Raw genomic sequence first — 10647 nt, 5'->3', positions numbered from 1 at the left:
TCATCATCATCATCATCATCATCATCATCATCATCATCATCATCATCATCATCTACAGCATTTGTTATAGAAAAAGCTCTATAAATCTGAACTACACATTTTTTAGTTTTGGACTTTTATTCAAAAATTGGTAAAAGGAAAATATTTGTAGGTTATATAGCATATTAGTGGTAGAATTGAAAACACACACCACCTGTAACTGAAGAAGCCACTATAATGCCCCCCCAATTTACCAATGAACAGGTGTTGCTGTGGTTGTTGTTGTTGCTGTGTGCCTTCAAGTCATTTCCAATTTATGGTAACCCTAAGGCAAACCTATCACAGGGATTTCTTGATCAGATTTGTCCAGAGGGGGTTTGCCTTTACCTTCCTCTGAGAGAGTCTGACATGCCCAAAGTCACACAATGGGATTCCATGGCTGAGTGGGGATTCAAACCCTGATCTCCAGAGTTGTAGTCCATCATTCCAACTACAACATCATGCTGGCTCTCAAGAACAGATGTAGTAGAATTAAAATCCTATATTTGGAATAATTAATATCTGAAGGGAACAGAAATCAGCACTAGCCTCTATCCACAAATTATTACAACTGCAAGTGTAAAAATAAGTTTTGGACACCCTGTATATCCTGTGGATTTTAGAGTTATAAGAAGGTTGTTGTTTGCCTTCAAGTCATTTCCGACTTATGACAAACTTATGGCAAACCTATCACAGGGTTTTCTTGGCATGATTTCTTCAGAGGAGGTTTGCCTTTGCCTTCCACTGAGGTTGAAAGACTGTGACTTGCCTAAGGTCACCCAAAGTGTTTCCATGACCGAGCTGGGAATCAAACTCTGGTTTCCAGAGTCCTAGTCCAACATTCAAACCAACACAGCATGCTGACTAGTTAGTGATTATGTTTAAATGAGACGATGTACAAATATATGGATGGCACAATTTCTAGGAGAATCAGAAAAATTTCTTGAGGATGTTAAAGCTAATCTCGTTTCAATGCCAAAAGCCTGCTCCTTAAAAGTGATAGGTATGGATACATCAGATTGTCACTATAATAATGCATAATGTCAAAAGGTAATAGATTTTAAGTATTATTAACAATAAAAGGAAATAATTACTGTCACTGATATATGCAGTCTTGATTAATTTAAATCCCCTTAGTGGGAAGGAAGTTCAGGCAAAACTGGGAAAGTGACTTCTACTAATGACATTTTGTCTTTTATATATGTGACACAAAACTTCATTAATACTGCAGTTATAGGAACATTTCAAAATTGTATACATCAGTGGTACTTTTGACCAGAAATGATTATGAAAATATACAAATAATGTGGCTGCAGTCCCAAGTTGCTCCCCCTAGCAGAAAGATCCTCTATGATTTTCCATCCCTGGATTCTTCCAGCAGCAGGATATTAGAGTAAACGAATAAAGAAGCTTCACAAGTAGCATCCTCTGCTGGGTCTTGAACTCATCTTTGAATGGAAGGCTTCTTTCAGTTCAGAAGCCTAGATAGCAGTGCCATATAGATGTAACACAAACCATGATACACCACTACACTGACAATCCCACAAACACGGGAAGATTTGGGGCTTGTTTTGGGGGCTTGTAGACTCTCCTCCTCCACTGTCTTGTCCTACATGCTGGAAGGACTTAGCCAGGATTCTTGTCTTAGCATACATAATGTACATTAAAATAAAACTCTAATTTGTTAAATGAGACAGCTAAGCAATCCAGTATTTACAGTTAGCTATACAATCCAGTGTGTGTTGGCTTGTTTAGCTACTGACTGATTTGTAACAATTTTTTTACCACGAACCATGAAAACTGCATTGTAGGCATGTCTTCTACACAGGTATACAGGAGAATGGAAGGGGAGTGGGGAGCACACCAGCTCAGTCTTCACTCTGATTCACTGATGCTCATCTACACAGTGCTACATCCTGGTTTAGCATTATTTGCAAACCAGGCCAATAAGCTGTCAGTCCTTTTCCCACAGATAGTACAATTAACTGATCTGTCGTTTAAAATATTAATTGATACCTGTATACTTCTGACACCCAGAATGCTTAATACTTACGTATATGGAGATTTATGAAGACACTTTCTTTATGAGACTGGCTTTATAAAATATGGAGATTTGTAGTTATGGAAAACTATAAGGCATGAGAAATTTGTTTGGTCCAACTCCTAAAGTAAACTCACCTGATCTGCAACTCTTAGTTAGTGCAGAATGCAGTTCTGTTTCAGAAACTGTACTTGAACTGATTTTACAAGATGGTTTTCAGGACTAATTATTGTAAGTTTTTTCTTTTTCATTTTATATTATTCCAAGCAGCTAGGAAGCCTGGCTGCTGGTGCACCTGCTTACATGCACATCCTAAATGAGGGTGCAGATGCTCCAGGAGAAATGGGACATTGTACAAGGTAAAAAGGGGGGGGGGGAAGATGGCTGCCATTGTGGCCCCATGTTGAATAAGTCTGCCAGCAGGTGTGGCAGCAGAATCATCATCACCAGGGATTTCTAACAGTTTGAGTGGTCATAATTTCAGACAGACACACACAGACACTTAAGAGGCAGTGCAGATCACCTCATAAATACTGAAAATTGCACGTCCAAATGATGCTACTATATGACTTTTTAAAAAAGCGCCTCCTAGCAAGAGTTTTCAGTTTATAAATTATATACAAATTTACAGAAAACCATTATACAATACAGTGGACCCTTGTCATACGCTGGGGTTTGGTTCCAAGATCCCCCGTGTATAAGAAAATCTGTGAATGCTCAAGTTCCATTAAATATAATGACATAGCTAAATGGTGTCCCTTATAAAAAATGGAAAATCAAGGTTTGATATTTGAAATTTATACTTTTTTTGAACATTTTCAAGCCATGGATGCTTAAATCCACATATAAAAAATCCGTGTATAAGAAGGGCCGACTGTATGTATATATTGCCTTCCCTGGAATCTCTATATATTTCAGACTCACAATTTAAGAATTTAGTAAGCATGGAGGAAGTTAACTACAAACAATATGCAAAGGCAGTCAGAAGATACATATATTAACCAAACAATACTTCAGATTAGCTTTCATTTGTATTGCCCATTGCTACAACAGATATTCACAGTACCTTCACTGCTTTAGGAGGAGAAGTCTCCATCTGGCTGGATGTTCTAGAATCAGGGCTTTGTTGTTTGGCATAGAAAGACCTTGAGACTTCAACTTCTTTTTGGAAGTTAAATCCAACTTAAAACAAAGAAGTAGTCTTATGAGTCATTTAAATTGCAAATGTTCATTTCACATCCTGGATTAAGATATAATTAAATCACTGGATTCGATGCAGGATGGCCTTCAGATGAAAAATATGTAAGCATTACGAATGGGACAGTGCTGGCTACTTCAAATGCAATATTTTTGTTTCCATAAATAAAACCTTCCTTCTTTAGGTTAAACCAGAGCTTAATGGGCTTCAAATATCCAGTCAGAAAGGAAAACAATTCTTTTTGTGCTGAACAGCTGAAAACAAAAATGTTGACAAGCAGTGGAAGATGGAGTGCATTAAAAAGTTAGACGTAACATCTACATCTGGAAACTTCCCATGCAATTCTGTACTGTAAATTAGAACACCACCTTTCCTGTCTCCATAACAGACTAGTTCAGAATGCTGTTAAGAGGCATTAAAAACAAGGGGAAATTGACACACAGTGAAGCTAGAGGAAATGGCAATGCCTACCCACAGTTTTTAAAGTTATGTTATTCAAGATCATTTAATTTTGATTTCAGCCTGCTTTCTAGTCAAGCAAAAACAAGCCATGACTTACAAAGTGGGCTGGCTTTAAACAAACTACATTATTTAATAATTTGGGGTTTGGGCATCTTGACAAACTGTGATTATTAAAAAAAATGAAGGAAAACCTTCTGAGCTCCTTGCAACCATGCTGGAGGAAGAAAGGAGAAAGCATGTTTGTGTTTGTTTGTTTGTTTGTTTGTTTGTTTAGAACCTATATGAAATCAGGATGAGACTAAGCTCAGTCGTGTCATGATAAACTGTAGTTTAACATGACAGGACTGATCTTAGACTCATTCTAGATGGTTTATTATTATTAATGGATATTATCATAATGACACTGTCCATTAATCACTATATCATGATAAACTATGGTTTATCATGATGTTCAAACACAACCAGCATTTAACTTCATAACATCAAATCACACTAACATTCTATTTTGGAGACATACTAAGAAATCACAGTATGTCAGACAGTAAAGTTACCCGTGTATAAATTTATTCAGTTATTCAATCAATTATTTTGTATTAATTCAAATTCATTGGCTGATATTAAATATTTGTACCATAAACCTTTCTTTGTTTTCATATCTGCACATTCACACTATAACACACTTTCTTTATGTATACACAAACCCTCAGCCATATGAAGCTCCCCAAAACATCAACACATGCAGGTATAAAAAAACACAACAGAATGAATCAGCTGCCCCTAGACTGTGGAATGACCTGCCAGAAGAGATGTAATAGCTGAATACATTGCCCAAATTTAAAACAGCATTAAAAACAGTGTCTTCCAGCTTGCCTATCCAGTTGATTTTTAAATTGTGAATGTTAGATGATGAATTTTAAAATGTGGATTGTTTTACTATGTATGTATCTTATTTGTTCTTTTAAACTGATCTGTGTTTTTAACTGATGTTGTGTATTTGTTAAACTGGTGTTGTTTCCTGCCTCGATCCATGGGGAGAGATGGGCAATAAATAAATAATATTAACATACTAGCAATCGCTAGCTATACCACTTATCTGTGCACTTAAGTACTCCCTAAGCAGTTTACAATGTGTAAGCTAACTGCCCCAAACAAGATAGGTACTTATTTTGGCAACCTAGGAAAGATGCAAGGCTGAATGGACTTTGGAGCCCTGCCTTGGATCGAACTCTCAACCTTGTGGGTGTGAGAGGCTGTGGTGCCAGCATTTAACCACTGTGCCACCAGGGCTCCAACTAGAAAAAATTATTAAGAATCAGCTTAAATTAGTGACTTCACTGGGAAGATAGATCCTACCTCCAGATTCTGTGGAAAACAGAATAACTACGTATTTAAACTCAAGCACCAAAAACTATGTGACATGAACATCCATTCATCTTTGATGGGAAGCAGAGTGAAATTAAGAACTTACCATTGCCATCTTCACAAATACTGGCATTCAGATTGTCTCCTATGAAAATCTGCAGGAAAAACAGATTTTGTCAACCTCCCATTACACAAATGTTTAGACAACTGGATCTGCCTCCTTAACACTCAATTTGTGTATAAGCTTATATATAAAAATACATGTTCAGGTAAGGAACAATCACAACAAGCCAACACATTGTGTGATGCAGAAGGCAGACTGGAAATCAAGACACCAGCACATTAGTCATAGCTCTGCACTACTAGGCATTTTTAGATTAATTCTGCTCTTCAGTTAGGCTGAGGTAGCAGGCCAAATTATTTTTCCACTTAAGGTTCTAACTTTAGTTATCTGGCCAAAATATCTTACCACTGCTAGTGCATATTACAGCAGTGCTGCTGGGCACAATTCAGATTCTAGGTGGCTCAGCACCTATTCATAATCCTTCAAAATATATCATAACAAGTGTCTAGAAACAGCATCAGGGATGGGCTAGGTGTGAGCCACATGCAGCCTCCTAGTGTCCTCCTGCAAGCCTCTCCACCATTCACTCGCACAATGACAGATCAAACTCTCAGAAATCTTAAGAGGGGTGATTTGCCATTTAAAGGTGTTTTTGTCCCTTGACCTGTCTAAAGGCAAGGGAAAAAACTTTTAAAAATATAAATTGGAGGTGCTTTTTCTGGCCTTAGATATGGGATAGGGATAATCTTTCTTCTTCTTTGAATGGGTTTTTCTTGTTTGGGTAGTCTCTTGGACCTTAGGTCTTTGAATATGAGTAAAGGACATTTGCCTGTTTGCTTGTTTTAAAGTCCTGCTTTCCTAAATGCTGAAATAGTTATGATTTAGCCCATAGAGAGGATGTAAAATAGTGGATGATGCTTGCCTCAGTACAATTTTAATATGAACAGGTGTTGCTCTCAGAATACTGTGTCACTAAGAAGGCTGGAGATAGGCACAATGTACATGCTTTTGAGCTGCACAAAAGTCTTCATTTAATGAGGCTGAAAATTCATTCGATTTCATATAGAGACTGAGATAAAATTGCTTGTACTAACTCAGGGTTTAATCAAGAAAGATAGCTGACTGGAATTGTACTCAATTTATTCATAGATCCACGCATGCACACACCCTCAGATGATGGCATCTGATTGGATTATGTATGACTACAGCTGCTGCTGCTACTGGGGGGACTGTCAGTGTGCAAGGCCATCCCAACACATGTAATGACAGAACTCTATCAGCTAGTTTTAACCATCTGCTACCTCAGAAGGTTAACTGTACAAATACATCCCCAGATTGCTGCTAGAATAATCCTCTCTTTCTATTTACTATTCAGATCAGTTTTTCTACTTTTTATCTTGGAGGTTTCCAAATGAGTGGGAAACACTAGCTTGAAAACTCTCTGAGTCCTTCATGAGGGTAAGGCTCATTACTCAGTAGATGCTACTATGATAGGACAGCATATTCACCTTCAACCTGGTGTCCTCCAGGTCTGTTAGTTAATAGATCTGCCATCATCCTCAACTAGTATGATTAATGACTGTGCCAACTGAACAGTAAGAGAGGGGCTGTAGTACAAGAGATCTGGAGACCACCAGGTTGGGCAAGCATAATCTGATCTATTTGCAATCTCCAAAGGACTAGGCCTTCAGTTCTTGACCAACCTTCATTCAGTAGTTGTTTGTATGTATGTGCCTTCAGGTTGCCTGTCAACTTAGGGTAACCCTATGAATTTCATAGGGGTTTCTTAGGCAAGGAATCCTCAGAGGCGATTTTGCCAGATCCTTCTTCTGAAATATAGCCTACAGCATCTGGAGTCTGTTGGTGGTGATCCCTCCAAGTACTAACCAGGGCTAATCCTGCTTAGTTTCTAAGATCAGGCAGGATCTGGTGCCTTTAGGATGTTTAGCCTTTCATTCAATGGTAGCCTCTCTCAAAGAAGGGTTGTTGTTGCTGTTTTAAGTGTAAGTTTGTGTCCATAAATGAAACAGGACCTGATTCAGAATACAAGAGTGCTGTTTTCTCTTCTGTGATGCCTGCTCTATTAAATAACAGACAGCTTAAGGCTGCTCACACTAAGGAATTAATAGATCATAATAAGCTTAAGAGCAGCATCTTGCTAATTTACCTTAGAAGCCCCATTCCAAGCAACTGAACTGTGCAAATTAGGAAGCACATAAGCAGGGGATAACACATTTGCCTCATTTGGGGGGAACAGATCTCTGCAAGCATTCCACAACACATTCTACAGCATTGGAGAGCTCATGGAGAGGGGCATTCATGTCACAGCCCTCATTGTGATGTGAAAGGTGCAAAGGAATAGTGCTTTCAGCATGCAAATTGAAGGATGTGCAAATTAACTACACAATTACACAGGTTTATTCACAGATTTCTACCTATATCTCCTATATTCACCTAGGATAGCTAGCCTGGATGTATGAATTTTTTAAAAGACAAGCACTGACTCTTTCCCCAGCCTCTAGCCCCATTCTATCCAAGTTTTTCTTGCATGTGCTCCTCATGCAGTTCAAGCAAATGCTTAGTCACCATAGGAAAGAAAGCCACAAGAATGCCTATAAACTGAAAAGTTATTCACTCTTTCAAATCAGCAGGAAGAGGCCTTTTATTCAAACCTTCCATATAGCTGTAGGAAAAGGGAACAAAGAAGGAAATTAGAGTTCATTCCTGCTTGCTTTGAAATAAGCTCACCTTCAGAACAGTTCCCTGGGAGGGCAGTTATCTGCCCAAGAAGGATGAGCAAACAACTGATACTGTTGCAGAACCTGGGCCTTTGGTGGTGGTGCTGATGGAAGTCCTAAACATACATGCTCCCCTATGTTTAATCATCAAGGATGCATGAGGAATTGATTTCACCACTCAGGTTAAGTAACACAACCAGGCTTCAATTTCCAGATTACACTGAAAGCAGGGACAAAGTTGTAGGTGAGGAAAAGAGATTTTGCAGGACTAGGGAGCTCTGCTGTGGGAATCCCTGCTATTTAGTATGGATATTGATATTTAAATGTGACAGCAGAGTCTCTCTCTCTCTCTCTCTCTCTCATTTGCACACATACTACAAGTGACAAATATAGAAAAGATTGGGTGTCTGGAGATCTTCTGAGGAATACAAACATAAATGAGAGGGACCCACATAACATCGAGAACTATACAGATACTTAGACCCACAGACTGCAGTCTTGAACACAGCCAGACAACTTAAATCCCATTAGCTTCAGTAGGTTAACCCATTAACAGAATTGCAACCAGAGTGTGCTGTTCACAGTATGAACAAGATAAAGAACAGGATGCTTCTCAGCTTTGCCTGCCTCTGGCCATTCTGAATAAAGGAATTTCTCTAGTCTTTTGCATTTGCTTTGAATTTTCCAGCTGAGGATATCCAGTTTCATCAAATATTTTGCTACAGAATAGTCTCTACTTCCAGATTAACAAAGGTGGCAGAGAGTAAGAAGAGAAAAAGTGTGAAGTATTGGTTTCAGTGATTTGCCCAAAGTAGTGAAAAGACACAAATGTTTCTTGTTCAAAGAAGATCTCATTACATATGAACACTGTGCAATGGACAATGCTCATTTTCCCATTTTACCAACGCTAAGTAAAGTTTACCCAGGAAAAGCTCCTTCCTTAGTAAATGGAACATGTCCCAAGGAAACCTACAGAAAGGAGTAGGAGTTCACAATCATCTGCTGGGAAAAAAAATCTTTGAGCATTTTTTTGAATCAGGATATTCAAGTCCTAAATAGGATGCTACTCAAAAGTAACTTAGCTACCACATTCTAGATTTAATTACTTTTTGATGCTCAAGCCTGGGGAAAATGTAAGAGCCCTGGTAAAAATGCTTTAAACATACATTTTGCTTTCCACAGTATTATAATGAGAACCTTAACACAGCCTGCAACAAATTTTCATCAGTAGATACAATTCAGTTTCCAGATGCTGTGGTTTTATAGCACTCTGGGTGTGCCTCTTCAAGCAGCTCCACTCCAAGTGAAGTTGTTTTGATCTTCAGCCAATATGACCATCTCTTACCTTCTCCCCATCCTGCTGGGGAAACAAATCTTCAGAGCATGGTGGCAAGTTCTCCTTCTGTTCATAATTGTAGCTCTTGTCTTCGCTTTCACTGGCTTGAATCTCATTCTACAGAATGACAAAGCACTCAAGCATTTGTGTTTTTCATTCCTTAAAGTAAGAGATTCTTCAGTCTTTTTGAGAAAACTGTATCAACAGATTTCTGTATTAATGTAAAACTTATCATTTAAGATGGAAGGAATATATTGTACAAGATGAATACACTTTTCATACCACACCAGATCCATAATCAGAAATCACTGGACAAGATCCAGTGGTGGACCTCTACTGGATCCCACTGTTTCTGCAGCAATTGGCCATTCCACCTCTTCTGCCTACAGCCACCCAGGAGCTCCCCCAAAAAACTGCTTTGGAAGGGCCAGTAAATATTTTAGTTGTGAAAGCTGCAGGGGGAATGGTAGAAGAAGGAATCCCCAAGTCTTCTGGCACCAAACAGTAAAGTACACTGGTGGAACTTAACCACTGTCTGTCATGGTTGTTACAACTATTTTTATATCACTTTTCAATCATGTCCAAGGTGGTTTACAAAAGAAGAAAGTAATTAAAACCCCTAAAAACAATGAAGAAAAACCTACACTGAAACAACAAGCAGGATTAATAATACATCTAAAGTGCTAAAGAGATCTTTGCTTGGCACTGAAAAAGTCAGTAAGGTATGTACCAGGTAAATGACTCCCTAGGGTCAGATGCCAGGATGGCACCACCAAAAAGATGCTCTCAGTGGTTACAACCTGCCTCTCCTCAAGCAAAAAGGGCATCTGCAGAAGAACCTCAACCAGTTCTCTTAATGCATTTGCGTTTCCTTAAAAAATTGTTCTTAGAGCTTACACTGATTTTTTTTCCAAAAGAAATGCCATAACTTTCTTTTTAGTGCAATGCTGTTACTAGCTATTACTTAATGCATGCAGTAGTGTATATCTCCTACTCATGCTATACCTACAACCCATTAAAACTACCTCACCCATAGTGTCTTATTTCATATCAGCTGAAGCACTTAAGTCTCCAGAGCTGTAACTGACTCTGCACAGCAACTGTTACTAATAGCCTTCCCAGAACAGAAGGAACTCTGACCCAAGCCAGCTGTTCACAAGACTTTATCACAAATTAGCACTGTAGCCACTAAATGAGCATGCATCCCTTTAGCTGGAAACATTGATGTTCCCCTACCCTACCTTCAACACTTTCATTCTTTTCACAAGAGTCTCATATATCACAAGAGAGCCTGTTTAAGATATAACACTTCAGTGTACTGTTAATACAGATTCAGTTCTTATGTGCCTTCAAACTGTTTCCAAATTGGCAGTCCTATCACTGGGTTTGCCTTTGCCTTTCTCTGAAGGCTGGGAGAATATAAGTTGA

At 38.6% G+C, this 10647-nt stretch overlaps 1 protein-coding gene across 5 annotated transcripts in view; it reads right to left on the bottom strand.

Annotated features, from left to right (window-relative positions):
* LIMA1 (LIM domain and actin binding 1) overlaps positions 1 to 10647 on the bottom strand; it is a 78130-nt gene that overhangs the window by 8213 nt on the left and 59270 nt on the right. For 4 of the 5 annotated variants that reach the window (XM_042448704.1, XM_042448705.1, XM_042448703.1 and 1 more), the window contains 3 exons: positions 9229 to 9336; positions 5188 to 5236; positions 3126 to 3241 (listed from right to left, as the gene is read on the bottom strand). In XM_042448704.1, the coding sequence (XP_042304638.1) occupies positions 3126 to 3241; positions 5188 to 5236; positions 9229 to 9336 (273 nt within the window). The remainder of the gene's footprint in view (positions 1 to 3125; positions 3242 to 5187; positions 5237 to 9228; positions 9337 to 10647) is intronic. The other variant, XM_042448706.1, reaches the window with a different exon arrangement.

The sequence above is a fragment of the Sceloporus undulatus genome, chromosome 2 (assembly GCF_019175285.1).
Source record: "Sceloporus undulatus isolate JIND9_A2432 ecotype Alabama chromosome 2, SceUnd_v1.1, whole genome shotgun sequence".
Taxonomy (NCBI): Eukaryota; Metazoa; Chordata; class Lepidosauria; order Squamata; family Phrynosomatidae; genus Sceloporus; species Sceloporus undulatus.
The sequence above is the reverse complement of the archived record's forward strand: the minus strand, read 5'-3'. Positions and strand labels throughout refer to the sequence as shown.